Below are 18,206 nucleotides of genomic sequence, written 5' to 3' on the forward strand. Positions count from 1 at the left end.
GAGCTTACTTAACTATTTTCAGAAAACGGGGCACTCCGAATAAACTTCAAACTTATGGGTAGAGGCACAACTCTGTTTTCCTGAGATCAGTAGCTACAATGTAAAGTTTGAAATTTGAATTCATTCAATGAGTATATGTTCCTTGTTTTAAATCCAAGGTCTATATTTTTGAAAATAACATCTACTACCAGACCGAAGTAAAGAGTAGTGCCCTGCGCCTTACCTCATCTGGGAAAGAGGGGATAATCTACAATGGCATTGCAGACTGGTTATATGAAGGTAAGAGGCATCAAATTTATTGAACACAAATGCCTGAAGTAAAACTCAAGGTAAATAAATGATACTATCATATTTCCTATTCCACATAGTGGAAACTATACTTTTATTTTCTGCATGAGTGTCAGCAGCCGACATTCTGAAAATAGCATTTTCAAATTAAACACAAATGACATTGCTTTTATGTGAAACAATATTGACCTCAATACAACATGTCCATAAGTGTCAAAAACAAGAAGTGGGAATAAAATGTTTTCTTTTCATCAGAAATGCTTTCAAGATAGATTATATGACTATAAACCTATATGACTCTATAATCTTGCAGGACTGCGGGGATAGAGTGGGGCAATGGTACTAATAGGATTGATCAACAGAGGGCCTGCATGGACTCGATGGGCTGAATGGCCTCCTTCTGTGCTATAATGACTACGGCTTTGTGACTCTAAACCATGGTTATGGGCTGGATTTTACCGGTCCTTTGGGGACCAGCTGGGAGGTGGGAAGGCTGGCAAGCTGACATCAGAAGGTGGTGTGCCCGTTGTCTTCCCACTGCCAGGGCATCTTGCCAGTGGCGGGAAAGGTGGTGGACAGCGCACCCACCCAGAGCTCAATTGAGCCATTTAAGTGGCCAATTTAGGGCCTCTTCCTGCATCTGCTGTCATTTTACCAACAGCGTGGAGGCCCTCCACCTCGTGGGGAGACCGCTAGGTAAAGCCTGAGCCCCCAGCGGACTCTAGGGCGGGGGGAAGGTGTTTCTCCTTTTTGGGCACTCATTGGCCCACAGAGGGGCCTCCCAGCGGTAGTGGCTGCTCCCGCAGCAATGGCACCACCTGCCCACACCAACCACGCCCCCAAACCCCTACCTCGCCAGGGCCTGTCTGACTGGCCCCAGTGACCCCAGACCCCACTTACATGGTTGTGAGGGTGCTTGTCCAGCAATGGGCCCTCCTCCTGCAGTTGCAATCCCAACAGTGGCCACTACTCCTGGTGACGCTGCTGAGCTTGCTGAGCTGATTAACCAGCAGCTCTTGGGGACAGGTGGCCGTCCTTAACAGGTACGGCCACCCTAGCAATAGCCAGTTAATTGGGACCCCTGCCACCCCACTAAATCCGGCAATATGACTCCATAAAATAAGCTAGTAATTTTTCAAAGTGTCTTTTTTTTTACAATTTTGTGGCGATTTTAATGACCTTGTCCATTTATAATTTTGTGCCTTTAGATCCTAAAGGTTTGTGGAATCTCCAAGTAATCCAAGCAATATTAATTTCTCTTTTACGGTTCTCAGATCTATTAAACTAGACAATACACAGCCACTTGCTTTGCCTCATAGAGAACTTACATTGGCCATCCTTATGAGGTCATTAAATCTCTTCCTGCAGTATGTAGCAGAATCTCCGTAATGTCTGTACCACTACTTGCCATTATTTCATTGTTCTTCAGGTGTAGACAACACCAGCAAATCAGTGTTTATTGCACATTCCTGGGGCTGAATCTTCTGTGCTCGCTGCCGATGGCATGTCGCGGAGCCACCACAATCTTCCATGTGGCGGCTCATTTAAATAGCCGTGGGGGGGGGCTGCCGTACCACCCTCCCCTCTCCCCCGCCCCCTGGAATCCCATCCATCCCTGGCAATGGTGTCAGCTGCCTATGCGCCATTTTTAAAGAGCTTTGAGCCCTTCCAGTAAATTTACATATTTAAATCGCAAGTAAATAAAAATAAATAAAAACATTTCTTCTGTCCTTCTCCCACCTACCCCCATAACAATTTAATTAATGATTTGCCCTCTACCGCTCCAAAACACTTAGGTTGCCCACCTTGTCCACCCCCCCCACCCCCAAACTGCATAAACCTTAAACTATAACCCTTCCCACCATCCCCTACACCAATTATGTTACTTTGACCCCGTCCCCACCCCCTGCTCCCGCACTGATAATCTTGCCTTCTTCACCCTCCCCACCAGTGTGGCTCTTCATTTCCCCGGACGGGGATCCGAAGGTGCAGGAATGCCAGCCACTGGGCCGAAGATCGCAGCAGGACATGAGGCGCGGCATAAGTACCATTAATTCATGAATTTTAATTTATTTAAATATTCAAATGCATGTCCCATTGCTGAGTGACGGGAAGGCTACCACGAGGCCTTGCCACCGCCGCCAGTAATACCAGGCCAGGCCCTCCCAGCATCAGGATGTGTGGCAGCCCTCTCCCAGAGGCATCTTTGCCCCCCCCCCCACTCCCCACCATGGACCCCGACACCTGGGAGAGAACAAAATCCAGCCCCTAGTTTCTCTGAGGGCATTAGCATCACACAGTATAAGACTGGAATTGCATGTAGAACAGGCAGCATGATAAGTTCCCTGACATTAATGAACCAGTTGGGTTTTTACAACAACTCAATCACACTTTTTTCTGGTGCCAGCCCACTAATTACCTGGTTTTATGGAATTCAGTTTCTGAACTTGTAACTTGTGGATTGAAAGCCAGGTACTATAAGCACAAGTCTACCATGTCCTAAATATGAATTATATGATATGTCATGCCACAGAGAGAACCATTTACTCTTATGCAACTGGGTTACATACAATGCAGGATGCCACCACATACTCCTGAGGCCACTTCCATGTCCCTGCACTTTGCATTGTGGGAAACTGTAGGCCCACAATATTCCACCCATTCAAATAAGTGAACCGAAGAAAATTATAGACACTGCTCCCTGAGAGTGTGCCACCCCACTAATAGCAAAGAATCACAAATTAGTCCTCCAATTTTTGATTTGTCGAATATGAGATTACAAGCATTTTTGTCATTATTATTTCTATCATCTGGAATAATGGCAAAGTAGTGGATGGTCAGTTGACAGCCTGATGATCATTGTTAATGATTTCTACTACTAATGTAGGTTCTGCATCTGCTAACACTGGTTAGGAAGTACAAGCTCAGCCCTAAATGGGGGAATATGCTTCTGAGAAGTTAATCAAACCAATATTGACTCAAAGAAGGACTGTTTGTAGAAGTTCTTCACAATTGCCAGACAGGTAGGAATGCAGTGCAATGCACTCAAATCCTCCTGTCGAGACATGGTCGGGGGGAATCAGGGGATAGAGATTTTGATGTGGGGTATACATCAGTTGCAGAGTGGGCAGAGCAATCCCAATACCTATTCTGATGTAACTCATTTTTATGTTTGGGCCTCATTTAAATGAAAGCAGCAAGGAGCCAGCGCTAAATGAGCACTAATAGGGAGCTTACTGATCGGGAGAGGATGGAGGAGGGAAAAATTCAATGGCCTAATAAAGTGAGCTGGTAGAAGACCATTAAGCGTAAGGGCCAGGCCAATTGAAGGAAGAGGGAGGTGCGGCAGAAGGTATAACAATTGTTACGACCAGGCGAGAAAGGGATCTAGAGTTCCCTCCCTGCCCTCACCTGGTCTTACCATAACAGAGTTTAATTTTAAACACTGTTTTTAGCTCCCCCCTTGGTGAATCCTTGTTCACTAACTTCCGATTATAAGGCAATGAAACTAGCCAAACAGGTTTTCTTAGGTTTAAATAAAAAAGGTTGAACTTTATTAAGCTCTAATTCGATTAACACCTACGGATACGCAACGCGCCCATGCTAGCATGCATTTGTGATACACACATGCAGAAAAGAGCAGAAGAAATAAAGTGGAAAAGTTTGAGGCAAGATCTGAAGATGGTTTTGGTTACTGTTCTTCCAGCTCGCTGTAAAGTCCTTGATTGTAGGTAGGTCTTGCTTTTTGTTGGGGCCCAGTATTCTTCTTAAACCTTGTTCTCTGTAGGAGACTTTTCTCTCTTGAAGTCCATGTGTCCTCAGTGGGTCCAGAGGCTTGTGAGAAAGAAGTGGGAGCAGACAAGAGAGATCTTCTCAGTCCAGGAGCAAACAGTCTTTCCCAATTCAAAAACACTGTGACTAGTTCAAAAAACCCGAGACCAACCAGTTAGTCATATGACCAGCTGGTTGAACCAGTCCTGGCTCTTGTGGATTGTATCATGTTAGCAGTCTCTGGAATACTCTACCTTACACCTTCAGTTTCTGATGATCAAAATCCATTATGGGTTGAATGTGTCAGGGAATGGTCCTTTTGTCTCCACAAGCACTGTCTGTTAGTATGCAAATGTTTCTCAGCTAAGTGTCTGGCAGCCCTTGTAACAGGCCTTCTCTTCTTCCCAGCAGGTTTAAAATCATTGTTCATATGACAAAATTAATATGCCTCATTCTTGGCAGGTGGGGGCCTGCATGACACAATGGTCAAAAGTATTTTTGTAGTGGCACAGGAAGTGCAGATCACTAAGATCACTCCAAAGAATTCTTAACAAACAGGAGAAGGAGGCAAGGTTTCCATTTTAAAATTTCTAAGATTAGCCAGAAATTCATGTGCATACATACAAAGTGAAAATTCTTCCAACTTGGAATGGAATGGGTCCCCTCTGTCACAGAGGCACCACAACTGAGCCCAATCCTGCCTTCATCCAACACCACAGATTAGCAAATTCCAGCAGAGCTCACTGGACTCCCAAGACTAAAGCACCAAGGCCAATTATAGCATCTACACTGCAATGCTATCTGTGATCAGCTAACTAAGCATATTTTTGGGACCAGAGCTGGGAACTTTTACAATCATTATGACTCAGTTCTGCACCATAGAGGATGTTTACCAAATAAGCCATGAGAAATTGTTATTTTTTCTCATTCCTGGAGGTTTTCTATCTTTTTTTGTTCACAACCTACTTCCTCATTATTTCTCTTTCTGAGTTGGATTTTTTTATTTTGTGAAAAGTTTTGCTTCACAGTATTTCCTTAACCTACACTGAAGACTTACTCTATTGAAAAGGGTAAAAAAACTGTTTGTCAGTGTTTGTTTTCAAAAAATGTCAAATTCAAGATATCTTCTCCCTTCATAAATAGTGGGATATATTAGATTGTAGAGATAATATCATATTCCCAGGAAGTGGATTGGAAAATCAGTTACAATGTTGCAAACCAACCTTCTCTTTGCATATATTATGCATGAATTATTGCATGGCAAATTAGCAACCAAATTTTGCTTTGTCTCCATCTTTCACTGCAGCAGCTTTTTCCTTTCACTGCAGCAGCTTTTTCGGGAGCAGAGAGTGCGAGCGAGTGAGCAGCTGGGAAGGTCAGTTTAAAGTAAACTTAATTTCCTTTTGTTTTCGGCGGAGACTAGGGGGCTGCTGGGTAAGTAAAACCCTATATATTTGGGCCGTTTAAAATAACTTGCCTTTCACTGCAGCAGCTTTTTCGGGAGCAGAGAATGCGAGCGAGTGAGCAGCTGGGAAGGTCAGTTTAAAGTAAACTTAATTTCCTTTTGTTTTCGGCAGAGACTAGGGGGTTGCTGGGTAAGTAAAACCCTATATATTTGGGCCGTTTAAAATAACTTGCCTTTCACTGCAGCAGCTTTTTCGGGAGCAGAGAGTGCGAGCGAGTGAGCAGCTGGGAAGGTCAGTTTAAAGTAAACTTAATTTCCTTTTGTTTTTGGCGGAGACCAGGGGGCTGCTGGGTAAGTAAAACCCTATATATTTGGGCCGTTTCTGAACCTGAGACACTACACCAGTAGTGTCTCCCACCCGCCCTCCTCCTCTAACCAAAAAAAAAGGACTCGGTGGTGTGTAGATAAGGTAAGGCTTTTTCTATTTCTCTTTTTTTTATTATCATGTGATTGGTTAAAAACTTTTCGTTCCTTTTTCATTTAACTAAGTTTAAGCTTAAGATTAAAAATGGCAGGAGTTCTCAGACCCGTGACATGCTCCTCTTGCTCAATGTGGGAGCTCATGGACATGGCTGATGTCCCTGACTCCTTCATGTGCAGGAAGTGTGTCCAGCTGCAGCTCTTGTTAGACCGCATGACGGCTCTGGAGCTGCGGATGGACTCACTTTGGAGCATCCGCGATGCTGAGGAGGTCGTGGATAACACGTTTAGCGAATTGGTCACACCGCAGATTAGGATTGCTGAGGGAGAAAGGGAATGGGTGACCAAAAGGCAGAGAAAGAGCAGGAAGGCAGCGCAGGTGACCCCTGCGGTCATCTCCCTCCACAACAGGTATACCGTTTTGGATACTGTTGAGGGAGATGGCTCACCAGGGGAAGGCAGTAGTAGCCAGGTTCATGGCACCGTGGCTGGCTCTGCTGTTCAGAAGGGCGGGAAAAAGAGTGGAAGGGCTATAGTCATAGGGGATTCGATTGTAAGGGGAGTAGATAGGCGGTTCTGTGGTCGAAAACGAGACTCCCGAATGGTATGTTGCCTGCCAGGTGCACGGGTCAGGGATGTCTCAGATCGGCTGCAGAACATTCTGAAGGGAGAGGGTGAACAGCCAGTTGTCGTTGTGCACATAGGCACCAATGATATAGGTAAAAAACGGGATGAGGTCCTACAAGCAGAATTTAGGGAGTTAGGAGCCAAGTTAAAAAGTACGACCTCAGAGGTAGTAATCTCAGGATTGCTACCAGTGCCACGTGATAGTCAGAGTAGAAATGAAAGAATAGTCAGGATGAATGCATGGCTTGAGAGATGGTGCAGGAGGGAGGGGTTCAGATTTTTGGGACATTGGGACCGGTTTTGGGGGAGGTGGGACTATTACAAATTGGACGGTCTACACCTGGGCCGGACTGGAACCAATGTCCTTGGGAGTGCTTTTGCTAACGCTGTTGGGGAGGGTTTAAACTAATGTGGCAGGGGGGTGGGAACCAAATGAGGTCAGTGGAGAGTAAGCAGGTAGTAACTAAAGCCTGTAAGGAACTAGATAATGAAGTCAGCGTGACTAAGGGAAAGAGTAGGCAGGGAGCAGATGATGAAAGCAAAGGGACTGGTGGTCTGAGGTGCATTTGTTTTAATGCAAGAAGTGTAGTAGGTAAGGCAGATGAACTTAGGGCTTGGATTAGTACCTGGGAGTATGATGTTATTGCTATTACTGAGACTTGGTTAAGGGAAGGGCATGATTGGCAACTAAATATCCCAGGATACCGATGCTTCAGGCGGGATAGAGAGGGAGTTAAAAGGGGTGGAGGAGTTTCATTACTGGTCAAAGAGGATATCACAGCTGTGCTGAAGGAAGGCACTATGGAGGACTCGAGCTGTGAGGCAATATGGGCAGAACTCAGAAATAGGAAGGGTGCGGTAACAATGTTGGGGCTGTACTACAGGCCTCCCAACAGCGAGCGTGAGATAGAGGTACAAATATGTAAACAGATTATGGAAAGATGTAGGAGCAACAGGGTGGTGGTGATAGGAGATTTTAATTTTCCCAACATTGACTGGGATTCACTTAGTGTTAGAGGTCCAGATGGAGCAGAATTTGTAAGGAGCATCCAGGAGGGTTTTCTGGAGCAGTATGTAAATAGTCCAACTCGGGAAGGGGCCATACTGGACCTGGTGTTGGGGAATGAGCCGGGCCAGGTGGTTGACGTTTCAGTAGGGGACTACTTTGGGAATAGTGATCACAATTCCGTAAGTTTTAGAATTCTCATGGAAAAAGACGAGAGTGGTCCTAAAGGAAGAGTGCTAAATTGGGGGAAGGCCAACTATACCAAAATTCGGCAGGAGCTGGGGAATGTAGATTGGGAGCAGCTGTTTGAAGGTAAATCCACATTTGATATGTGGGAGGCTTTTAAAGAGAGGTTGATTAGCGTGCAGGAGAGACATGTTCCTGTGAAAATGAGGGATAGAAATGGCAAGATTAGGGAACCATGGATGACAGGTGAAATTGTGAGACTAGCTAAGAGGAAAAAGGAAGCATACATAAGGTCTAGGCGGCTGAAGAAAGACGAAGCTTTGAAAGAATATCGTGATTGTAGGCGCAATCTGAAACGAGGAATTAAGAGGGCTAAAAGGGGTCATGAAATATCTTTAGCAAACAGGGTTAAGGAAAATCCCAAAGCCTTTTATTCATATATAAGGAGCAAGAGGGTAACTAGAGAAAGGATTGGCCCACTCAAGGACAAAGGAGGAAAGTTATGCGTGGAGTCAGAGAAAATGGGTGAGATTCTAAACGAGTACTTTGCATCGGTATTCACCGAGGAGAGGGACATGACGGATGTTGAGGTTAGGGACAGATGTTTGATTACTCTAGGTCAAGTCGGCATAAGGAGGGAGGAAGTGTTGGGTATTCTAAAAGGCATTAAGGTGGACAAGTCCCCAGGTCCGGATGGGATCTATCCCAGGTTACTGTGGGAAGCGAGAGAGGAAATAGTTGGGGCCTTAACTGATATCTTTGCAACATCCTTAAACACGGGTGAGGTCCCGGAGGACTGGAGAATTGCTAATGTTGTCCCCTTGTTTAAGAAGGGTAGCAGGGATAATCCAGGTAATTATAGACCGGTGAGCCTGACGTCAGTGGTAGGGAAGCTGCTGGAGAAGATACTGAGGGATAGGATCTATTCCCATCTGGAAGAAAATGGGCTTATCAGTGATAGGCAACATGGTTTTGTGCAGGGAAGGTCATGTCTTACCAACTTAATAGAATTCTTTGAGGAAGTGACAAAGTTGATTGATGAGGGAAGGGCTGTAGATGTCGTATACATGGACTTCAGAAAGGCGTTTGATAAGGTTCCCCATGGTAGGCTGATGGAGAAAGTGAAGGCACATGGGGTCCAAGGTGTACTAGCTAGATGGATAAAGAACTGGCTGGGCAACAGGAGACAGAGAGTAGCAGTGGAAGGGAGTTTCTCAAAATGGAGACGTGTGACCAGTGGTGTTCCACAGGGATCCGTGCTGGGACCACTGTTGTTTGTGATATACATTAATGATTTGGAGGAAAGTATAGGTGGTTTGAGTAGCAAGTTTGCAGACGACACTAAGATTGGTGGAGTAGCAGATAGTGAAGGGGACTGTCAGAGAATACAGCAGAATATAGATAGACTGGAGAGTTGGGCAGAGAAATGGCAGATGGAGTTCAATCAGGGCATATGCGAGGTGATGCATTTTGGAAGATCCAATTCAAGAGTGAACTATACAGTAAATGGAAAAGTCCTGGGGAAAATTGATGTACAGAGAGATTTGGGTCAAACAAAAACAAGAAATGCTGGATTCACTCAGCAGGTCTGGCAGCATCTGTGGAAAGAGAAGCAGAGTTAACGTTTCGGGTCAGTGACCCTTCTTCGGATTTGGGTGTTCAGGTCCATTGTTCCCTGAAGGTGGCAACGCAGGTCAATAGAGTGGTCAAGAAGGCATACAGCATGCTTTCCTTCATCGGACGGGGTGTTGAGTACAAGAGTTGGCAGGTCATGTTACAGTTGTATAGGACTTTGGTTCGGCCACATTTGGAATACTGTGTGCAGTTCTGGTCGCCACATTACCAAAAGGATGTGGATGCTTTGGAGAGGGTGCAGAGGAGGTTCACCAGGATGTTGCCTGGTATGGAGGGCACTAGCTATGAAGAGAGGTTGAGTAGATTAGGATTATTTTCATTAGAAAGACGGAGGTTGAGGGGGGACCTGATTGAGGTGTACAAAATCATGAGAGGTATCGACAGGGTGGATAGCAAGAAGCTTTTTCCCAGAGTGGGGGATTCAATTACAAGGAGACACGAGTTCAAAGTGAAAGGGGAAAAGTTTAGGGGGGATATGCGTGGAAAGTTCTTTACGCAGAGGGTGGTGGGTGCCTGGAACGCATTGCCAGCGGAGGTGGTAGACGCGGGCACGATAGCGTCTTTTAAGATGTATCTAGACAGACACATGAATGGGCAGGAAGTAAAGAGATACAGACCCTTAGAAAATAGGCGACAGGTTTAGATAGAGGATTTGGATCGGCGTCGGCTTGGAGGGCCAAAGGGCCTGTTCCTGTGCTGTAATTTTCTTTGTTCTTTGTTCTTTGTATGTACTTTAATAATAGCTCCAGTTCTCCTCTCCCTCCCACTCCAAAGAAATTCTATTTTGTAGTTCTCAGAATAAATACACAAAGAATTGCATTTCTCTTGCTTTTGGCCTTCAAATGAGTTTTAAATGTGTTCAGTTGAAGGTTCGAGGACTAGCCATATGTGGATTGTGTGAATGGGGATCCTGAGCTTAGTAAAGAAGGGCAGAGTACAAAAGCCAGGAATTTATGCTAAACCGACATAAAACACTTGTTCAACCCCATCTGGAGTATTGTGCCCAATTCTGGGGCATCACACTTTAGGTAGGATGTGAAAGCTTTCGAGCGGGTACAGAAAAGATTTACTAGAGGAACGTTAGTAGAGGTGTTTAAAATCATGAAGGCTTTAGATAGAGTAAATAAAGAGAAAATATTTTCAATTGCTGAAGGGTCAATAACCAAAGGGTATAGAATTAAGGTGATTAGCAAAGAACCAGATGCAACATGAGGAAAAACATTTTTAGGCATTTTTAGGATTTGGAATGCATTGGGTGGTGGATACAGATTCAATAGTAGCCTTCAAAAGGAAATTGGATAAATACTTGATGGAAAGCAAATTGAAGGGATATGAGAAAAGGGTGGGGGGAGTACAACTAACTGGATTACTCTTTGGAAGAGCCAGCTCAGAAGCAGTAAGCCAAATGGCCTCCTTCTGTGCTGTACTATTCTATGATTCTATAATACTGCAGAAAATAGATGTTAATCTGCAAAAGCACAGTTTCCATTAAATTACTGTACCATTCATATAAATTAACACAGGATGTTCCACTGAAAAAAAAATTATGCTATATTCAATGTCCATCTCTTCTTGCATCAAATTCAATCCGTTTTTGTCTTAATGGTACCTAGCAATTTGTACCTTGGCAAGTTGCAAAATGATTACATTTCTTCAAAGAGCAGATTACAGTTGTAGCTCAGCATGAATGCAAGGACCAGTAATTTAGAATGCATTAGCAAACTGAGTAAAAGAGCACATAGAACCTCCAAGCTATAGTTCGGTAACGCTTGGCTGAACAAAATAAACCTAATAGGTTAGGAGAATAAACTTTGGAATTCAATTTCCACTGGTGGTTCTCCTGATCATCTGCCGTATTCAGGTAAAAGGCATGAACCCTCACTTATGCCATTCCTTCAAGGTTTCCATGGATCCTCCACCAGAGTTATAGTGGACAATCGAGACAGCATACACAGAAATTCAACTTCTATGTGTTTTGCTGCAGTGCGTATTTCAATTAGGGGTTGTATGGATTCCTCAAAAGTACTGGTAAAATAAGTTAACATTTATACTGCCAAAAGACCAAGTAAGTGACTGCATTCTTCGACAACTTTGCTGCTGAAACAAACACTAAGCTCCAAATAGGACGACTCTCCTTAGGATCATCTTCTGCAAAAGGATTTCCAACTGCGCACCATGAAAGGAAGGATTGATACTCGCAAATCTCTGTGACATCTATGTGTACAATTATTTATATGAATACCTTGCATTAATGTTTACGTAGAATATAAACACACAACTTCTAATTTTGGAACAATGATAAAAACATGGATGAGTTAGCTCATGGCACAGGCTTATGTACCCAGTAGATTAACAGACACACTGTGTCAACTTCCTACTAAGTGAATAGGCTACTAGGATATGAAAAGCTTTGCCTACAGAACTTTACCTGCAACACATTTGACCTAGAGAATATAAAATCCAGCAGACCAGTAGATCTTAAAGGGCTGCATCAAATCATTAAAGGAAAAGTTGAGATGATAGAAAATAGTTAGAATTCCTACTGCAAGGGGTGCATCTAATGAGGATAGCCATTGTTATTTTTATTAGGTGTTTTGATGCAAAATCTTGTCCAAGGCTTTCTGAAAATAGAAGTAAACTGTAGGAGCAATTTTGGTTTTGTTGGAGAATGGAAGTTCAGGAAACTTCTTGGAAACTTGCCGAAAGCTATTTAAAGATGCTGCATCTTTTATCTGTGACTGTTTATGTAGCTGAAGCTTATAGTGAACTTAATGCACTTCAGTTAAGGTAAGCCAAATGGAATACCTCTCTTTAAGTTCTGGAGCCAAAGGAGGAAGATCAAAGAAGGAATGCTAGCCAGGTGTTGTTCCTTGTCTAATCTCAGGATCTCATATCCAGACCCATTGGAATACATCCAACTGTTCAGACTATGATACCTAAATTGGTGTATTGAATTGAGCAGTATCTGAGGCTATTGGTGCAGTTGGTGAGATATGGCATTTGAAGATGCATTGACCTTGACCACTCCTATGAGGTCATTGAACTTCTTGCAGTACTGCATTTAAATCCCCGGGGCTTGACTCTTGGCATCAACCTCCACGGCTATCTGCCCCCACTGCCTTCTAATCATGTGTCTGGAGGGCCTCCTGGCTCCCTGTATATATAGGACATCTCTCCTCCTTTCCATCCCCTCTACCAATGGCCTCCAGTGCAGCATCCAAAAACTTTAGAGCCTGGGCTCTCCCATGTTGTGCCATTCTTCACTGTTTCCCAGATCAGAGTCACTTCCTGCATGACTGCCAGCAACTGGTCCAGCCACAATGCACCTCCTCTTTAAGCAGTGCAGGCTAGCTTTAAGTGCTGCTAGCGACTCACAATATTGGTCACCTATTGATCTATCCAGTCAATCAACAGCACAGTTAGCACTGGCTGGACATTAAAATCATTGAAATGGACAGGTAGCACAAAGTTGACATGCTGCCTGCAATCAATCGGCATGGGTCAATCACATAACCCCATTCCCATGCCTATTTTCAGGAGCTATCTAATTTAGCTACATCATCTCTGTTGGGACGACTTGTATATCAATACCAATAAAAGCTATATTTTTTCTCCCCAGCAATTTGAATCTCCCTGATACCAAAGAAAATCTTGGACACATTCGAGTGTCAGTCAAGGCTACCTTTATTATCACTGACAGTGTACAGTGCAGGTGTGTTTGATATGTTTTTCCTTCGTGCTTAAATTTAATGAAAGCATATGGTCTGAATCTTCTACTTCCAAGTCATGTAGAACTATTTCACTGCCCACTACCCGCACTGGAAATGACAACTGCAAACCCAAGCCTGTCGACCCGGTAAAGTCCTCCTTAGTAACATCTGGGGCCAAAGTTGGGAGAGCTATCCCACAGACTAGTCAAGCAACAGCCTGACAGTCATACTCATAGAATCATACCTTACAATGTCCCAGATCGCCATCACCATCCCCGGTTTTGTCCTATCCCACTGGCAAGACAGACACAGCAGAGGTGGTGGCACAGTGGTATACAGTTGGGAGGGAGTTGCCCTGGGAGTCCTCAGCATTGTCGCCGGACCTCATGGCAGCAGGTCAAACATGGGTAAGGAAACTTCCTGCTGATTACCACCTACTGCACCCCCCCCACCTCAGCTGATGAGTCAGTACTCCTCCATGTTGAACAGCACTTGGAGGAAGCACTGAGGATGGCAAGGGTGCAGAATGTACTCTGGGTGGAGGACTTCAATGTCCATCACCAAGAGTGGCTCGGTAGCACCACTACTGACCGAGCTGGCCGAGTCCTAAAGGACATAGCTGCTAGACTGGGTCTGTGGCAGGTGCTAAGGGAGCTAACGAGGGAAAAACATACTTGACCTCGTCCTCACCAATCTGCCTGCCACAGATGCATCTGTCCATGGCAGTATTAGTAGGAATAACCACCGCACAGTCCTTGTAGAGACAAAGCTCCATCTTCACATTGAGGATATCCTCCATCATGTTGTGTGGTACTACCACCGTGCTAAATGGGATAGATTTTGAACAGATCTAGCAATGCAAAACTGGGCAACCATGAGGCTCTTTGGGCAATCAGCAGCAGCAGAATTGTACTCAACCACAATCTGTTACCTCATGGCCCTCAACCCAAGAGCTATATCTAACTTCTTCTAGAAAACATACAATGTTTTGGCCTCAACTGCTTTCTGTAGTAGCGAATTCCACAGGTTCACCACTCTCTGGATGAAGAAATTTCTCCTCATCTCAGACCTGAAAGGTTTATCCTGTATCCTTCGACTATGAACCCGGGTTCTTGACTCCCCCACCTTCGGGAACTCCTTCCCGCATCTACCCTGTCAGGTCCTGTTAGAATTTTATAGGTTTCTATGAGATCCCCCCTCACTCTTCTGAACTCCAGTGAATATAATCCTATTCGACTCAATCTCTCCTCATACGTCTGTCCCGCCATCCCAGGAATCAGTCTGGTAAACCTTCGCTGCACTCCCTCTATAGCAAGAACATCCTTCCTCAGATAAGGAGACCAAAACTGCACACAATATTCCAGGTGTGGCCTCACCAAGGCCCTGCATAATTGCAGCAAGACATCCCTGCTCCTGTACTCGAATCCTCTCGCTATGAAGGCCAACATACCATTTGCCTTTATTACTGCCAATTGGACCTGCATGTTTACCTTCAGCGACTGGTGTACGAGAACACCTAGGGCTCGTTGCATATTCCCCTCTCTCAGTTTATAGCCGTTCAGATAATAATTTGCCTTCCTGTTTTTGCTACCAAAGTGGATAACCTCATATTTATCCACATTATATTGCAACTGCCATGCATTTGCCCACTCACTCAACTTGTCCAAATCACCCTTTTTTTTAAATCATTCATGGAATGTGGGCGTCGCTGGCCAGGCCAGCATTTATTGCCCATCCCTAATTGCCCTTGAGAAGGTAGTGGTGAGCTGCCTTCTTGAACCGCTGCAGTCCATTTGGGGTGTAGGTATACCCACAGTGCTGTTAGGAAGGGAGTTCCAGGATTTTGGCCCAGCGACAGTGAAGGAACGGCGATATAGTTCCAAATCAGGATGGTGTGTGACTTGGAGGGGAACTTGCAGGTGGTGGTGTTCCCATGCATTTGCTGCCCTTGTCCTTCTAGTTGGTAGAGGTCGCGGGTTTGGAAGGTGCTGTCTAATGAGCCTTGGTGCATTGCTGCAGTGCATCTTGTAGATGGTACACGCTGCTGCCACTGTGCATCGGTGGTGGAGGGAGTGAATGTTTGTGGATGGGGTGCCAATCAAGCGGAGTGCTTTGTCCTGGATGGTGTCGTGCTTCTTGAATGTTGTTGGAGCTGCACCCATCCAGGCAAGTGGAGCATATTCCATCACACTCCTGACTTGTGCCTTGTAGATGGTGGACAGGCTTTGAGGAGTCAGGAGGTGAGATACTCGCCTCAGGATTCCTAGCCGTTGAGCTGCTATTGTAGTCACAGTATTTATATGGCTACTCCAGTTCAGTTTCTGGTCAATGGTAGCCCCTAGGATGTTGATAGTGGGGGATTCAGCGATGGTACTGCCGTTGAATGTCAAGGAGAGATGGTTAGATTCTCTTTTGTTGGAGATGGTCATTGCCTGGCACTTGTGTGGCGCGAATGTTACTTGCCAATTATCAGCCCAAGCCTGGATATTGTCCAGGTCTTGTTGCATTTCTACACGGACTGCTTCAGTATGTGAGGAGTCACGAATGGTGCTGAACATTGTGCAATCATCAGCGAACATCCCCACTTCTGACCTTATGATTGAAGGAAGGTCATGATGAAGAAGCTGAAGATGTTTGGGCCTAGGACACTACCCTGAGGAACTCCTGCAGTGATGTCCTGGAGCTCAGATGATTGACCTCCAACAACCACAACCATCTTCCTTTGACTCCATGTGAGGTATGACTCCAGCCAGCAGAGGGTTTTCCCCCTGATTCCCATTGGCCTCAGCTTTGCTCGGGCTCCTTGATGCCATACTCGGTCAAATGCTGCTTTGATGTCAAGGGCAGTCACTCTCACCTCACCTCTTTGAGTTCAGCTCTTTTATCCAGATTTGAACCAAGGCTGTAATGAGGTCAGGAGCTGAGTGGCCCTGGCGGAACCCAAACTGAGCGTCACTGAGCAGGTTATTGCTAAGCAAGTGCCGCTTGATAGCACTGTCGATAACACCTTCCATCACTTTACTTATGGTCGAGAGTAGACTGATGGGGCGGTAATTGGCCAGGTTGGATTTGTCCTGCTTTTTGTGTACAGGACATACCTGGGCAATTTTCCACATTGCCGGGTACATGCCAGTGTTGTAGCTGTACTGGAACAGCTTGGCTAGGGGCGCGGCAAGTTCTGGAGCACAGGTCTTCAGTACTATTGCCGGAATATTGTCAGGGCCCATAGCTTTTGCAATATCCAGTGCCTTCAGTTGTTGCTTGATATCACGTGGAGTGAATCAAATTGGCTGAAGTCTGGCATCTGTGATGCTGAGGACCTCAGGAGGAGGCCAAGATGGATCATCAACTCGGCACTTCTGGCTGAAGATTGTTGCAAATACTTAGGCCTTATCTTTCACACTGATGTGCTGGGCTCCCCCATCATTGAGGATGGGGATATTTGTGGAGCCACTTGCTCCAGTTAGTTGTTTAATTGTCCACCACCATTCACGGCTGGATGTGGCAGGACTGCAGCGCGTAGATCTAATTCGTTAGTTATGGGTTCGCTTAGCTCTGTCTATCGCATGCTGCTTACTGCTTATGTGTTGTAGCTTCACCAGGTTGACACCTCATTTTGAGGTATGCCTGGCACTGTTCCTGGCATGCCCTCCTGCACTCTTCATTGAACCAGGGTTGGTTTCCTGGCTTGATGGTAATGGTAGAGTGGGGGATATGCCAGGCCATGAGGTTACAAAGTGTGGTTGAGTAGCATTCTGCTGCTGCTGATGGCCCACAGCGCATCATGGATGCCCAGTTTTGCATTGCTAGATCTGTTCAAAATCTATCCCACTTAGCACAGTGGTAGTGCCACACAACACGATGGAGGGTATCCTCAATGTGAAGGCTGGACTTTGTCTCCACAAGGACTGTGCGGTGGTCACTCCTACCAATACAGTCATGGACAGATGCATCTGCGGCAGGCAGATTGGTGAGGACAAGATCAAGTATGTATCCCTCTCTTGTTGGTTCCCTCACCACCTGCCGCATACCCAGTCTAGCAGATATGTCCTTTAGGACTCGGCCAGCTCGGTCAGTAGTGATGTTACCAAGCTACTCTTGGTGATGGACATTGAAGTCCCCCACCCAGAGTACATTTTGTGCCCTCGCCACCCTCAGTGCTTCCTGCAAGTGGTGTTCAACATGGAGGAATACTGAGTCATCAGCTGAGGGAGGGCGATAGGTGGTAATCAGCAGGAGGTTTCCTTGTTCCATGTTTGCTCTGATGCCATGAGACTTCATGGGGTCCAGAGTCCATGTTGAGGACTCCCAGGGCAACTCCCTCCCTACTCTATACCACTGTGCCACCACCTCTGGTGGGTTTGTCCCGCCGGAGGGACAGGACATACCCAGGGATGGTGATGGCAGTGTCTGGGACATTGTCTGTAAGGTATGATTTCGTGAGTATGACTATGTCAGGGTGTTGCTTGACGAGTCAGTGGGACAGCTCTCCCAACTTTGGCACAAGCCCCCAGATGTTAGTAAGGAGGACTTTGCAGGGTCGACAGGGCTGTGTTTGCCGATGTCATTTCCGGTGCCTAGATCGATGCCGGGTGGTCCGTCTGGTTTCATTCCTGAAGCCTCTCTGCATCTTCCTCACAACTCACCCTCCCACCCAGTTTTGTGTCATCTGCAAATTTGGAGATATTACATTTAGTTCCCTCATCTAAATCATGAATATATATTGTGAATAGCTGGGGTCCTAGCACCAATCCCTGCTGTACCCCTGTAGTCACTGCCTGCCATTTGGAAAAAAACCCATTTATTCCTACTCTTTGTTTCCTGTCTGCCAACCAATTTTCTATCCATTGCAATACACTACCCTCAATCCCATGCGCTTTAATTTTACACGCTAATCTCTTATGTGGGGCTTTGTCAAAAGCCTTCTGAAAGTCCAAATAAACCACATCCACTGGCTCCCCCTCATCAACTCTACTAGTTACATTCTCAAAGAAGTCTAGTAGATTTGTCAAGCATGATTTCCCTTTCGTAAATCTGTGCTGACTCTGCCCGATTCTACCACTGTTCTCCAAGTGCTCTGCTATAAAATCTTTGATAA

The 18,206-nt window shown here is 45.4% G+C and overlaps 1 protein-coding gene across 1 annotated transcript in view; it reads left to right on the forward strand.

The window, feature by feature from the left end:
- The window catches only part of LOC137371955 (inactive dipeptidyl peptidase 10-like), a 939,618-nt gene that overhangs the window by 734,293 nt on the left and 187,119 nt on the right, over positions 1 to 18,206 (forward strand). Inside the window, exon 8 of the mRNA XM_068035118.1 lies at positions 159 to 279. Within this exon, the coding sequence (XP_067891219.1) occupies positions 159 to 279 (121 nt within the window). The remainder of the gene's footprint in view (positions 1 to 158; positions 280 to 18,206) is intronic.

Source organism: Heterodontus francisci, chromosome 7, assembly GCF_036365525.1.
Source record: "Heterodontus francisci isolate sHetFra1 chromosome 7, sHetFra1.hap1, whole genome shotgun sequence".
NCBI lineage: Eukaryota > Metazoa > Chordata > Chondrichthyes > Heterodontiformes > Heterodontidae > Heterodontus > Heterodontus francisci.